A 1821-nucleotide genomic window follows, 5' to 3' on the forward strand; every position below is an offset into this window, starting at 1 on the left:
CGATGTCCGATCAACGACAGGTGGTATGACCGACCGATGTGCCACTCAAAAGAGAAACGATCGAGCGCAGTCAAGGGGCGTACTAGTTAGTAGTTGAAACTCTTTAAATAGTGCTGTGGTATGCAGCTGTCATAGTCGGCTACCGCGTCGACAAATAGTTCGGCACAAGAGCGGTTCAAGTGCAGTCGTCTGTGTCGTAAGGTGCTGGCGAAACGAGAGAGGACGCGCTGAACGCCTCGGACGCTTGACGAACATTAAATATTACACGGGCAAAGGCCATGACGCTGATTGTTGCGGATGGGTACTCGAAGTGTCTACTGCTCTGGAGAATGCAGGAGGATAAAATTTGAAAAAAACAGCTCAGTGTAAATTATATCTAAATTGACTCACTTCAACAACATGACGGGCAAAGCCACTTCCAACTTGAACTCGCGCTCCGTTCAACGTCAACGCCCCGCAGAGTGCTAATGGTGTAGCGTCACAGACACATCGTTCTCGGATTACTACAGTACATGTATGTAAATTGTAAAGGATAAAAGATCTGGAGCGGTAGTCTCGATTGTGGCGGATCTATGTGTCCAGAGCGCTGGTCGCCACACATTGAACATGTGTTGCAAGCATCTGTTATGGAGCGAAAATCTCGAGAGGGCATGCAGGATCTCTCCTACAAGCGAGTGCGTAGGCTCAAAGATTTACTATATAGTACTACTGGAGCAGAAGTAGCTAGTCTAAAATGTGGCTGAACACACACGAATATCTATAGGCTCTATATCAGACTACCCACATGTTCTAAAACACATGGTGGTTGGGCGATTCAACACGGAGCTTTTGCAAGTTGAGGACTTGACGGGGTTGACCGTTGGTCCTGCCAAGGACGCTGCTGGAAGGATGCTACGATGGGCCGTCAACAGCCGTAGCTACAATTAGAGTGCGGCCTCGAACATAGTAGAATGGTTGCGAGTGGTATCGAACCCTGTGTGAGCGCGTCAACCTCCATGTCGACACCGTTGCGACGTTTGTAATTTCACAGCGCGCGACAGCTGCTCAACTCTCCCAAAAAAGTTCACTGGGTCGTCGTAGCGCGATGCCTCTACCCGTCGCACCGAACGACTTGCACCGCCGCCGCCGATCGTCCAGAGAATGGCGACACGCCATGTTGAACATCATGGGGCAACTGCGGGACAATCTCATGACTTTGGGTCTTCAAGCAACAACACCTACGGGCGTCCCGCGGATCGCGCTCCTGCCTCCGCCGGCCTAGATCAAGTTCCTCAACCGAGTGTGCACAACAAAGAAAGTACGACAATTTTATTAGCATAGTTTTATCTATTGTAATAGACGACCCACTTCAGCAGCAACAACACCTACGGGCGATAAGGTTATACATATACATCAGAGTGCATTGACAAGCGGGTTTATCTTGGACGAGAAGAGCTTATCTATTGCCAGCGATTCCCCACACGATTCGAGTGGTACTAGAGAGACGAGTGGAATGGTAACACGGCCCGAGAAGGATATGCTCAACTTACGTGTGAAGGACGTCGTCGTGTCCACCATCGGATCACGCGCCTGTCTGTCCGCAAATGGATGGTCGGTGGCACCACACTCGAATCGAACTCGGTAGAAAGCACGCGCGCCTTTGCATGGACGACAGAGTGGTTTGTTTCTGCGGATTGGCAGTGGGATATTTTGCTGCTGCTCCAGTGCCACTGGCGCCATCATGGACGTGCGACGCTGGATCTTGCGAGTTGCAGATCTTTCCCAATCCAAATCTGGTTTCTCGTTTTACTAATCCTGTGCGTGGCAAGGGGATTTTTAAGT

The 1821-nt window shown here is 50.4% G+C and overlaps 1 protein-coding gene across 1 annotated transcript; it reads left to right on the forward strand.

Moving 5' to 3' along the window:
- Positions 1 to 995: 995 nt before the first annotated feature.
- SPRG_12113 (hypothetical protein) lies at positions 996 to 1261 on the forward strand (the record flags this gene model as incomplete). The annotated part of the gene is made up of 2 exons (XM_012351619.1): positions 996 to 1018; positions 1081 to 1261. 2 exons carry the CDS (start codon positions 996 to 998, stop codon positions 1259 to 1261), a joined length of 204 nt encoding a protein of 67 aa, XP_012207009.1.
- Between the last annotated feature and the right edge of the window lie 560 nt (positions 1262 to 1821).

This window comes from Saprolegnia parasitica (assembly GCF_000151545.1).
Source record: "Saprolegnia parasitica CBS 223.65 unplaced genomic scaffold supercont2.83, whole genome shotgun sequence".
Taxonomy (NCBI): Eukaryota; Oomycota; class Saprolegniomycetes; order Saprolegniales; family Saprolegniaceae; genus Saprolegnia; species Saprolegnia parasitica.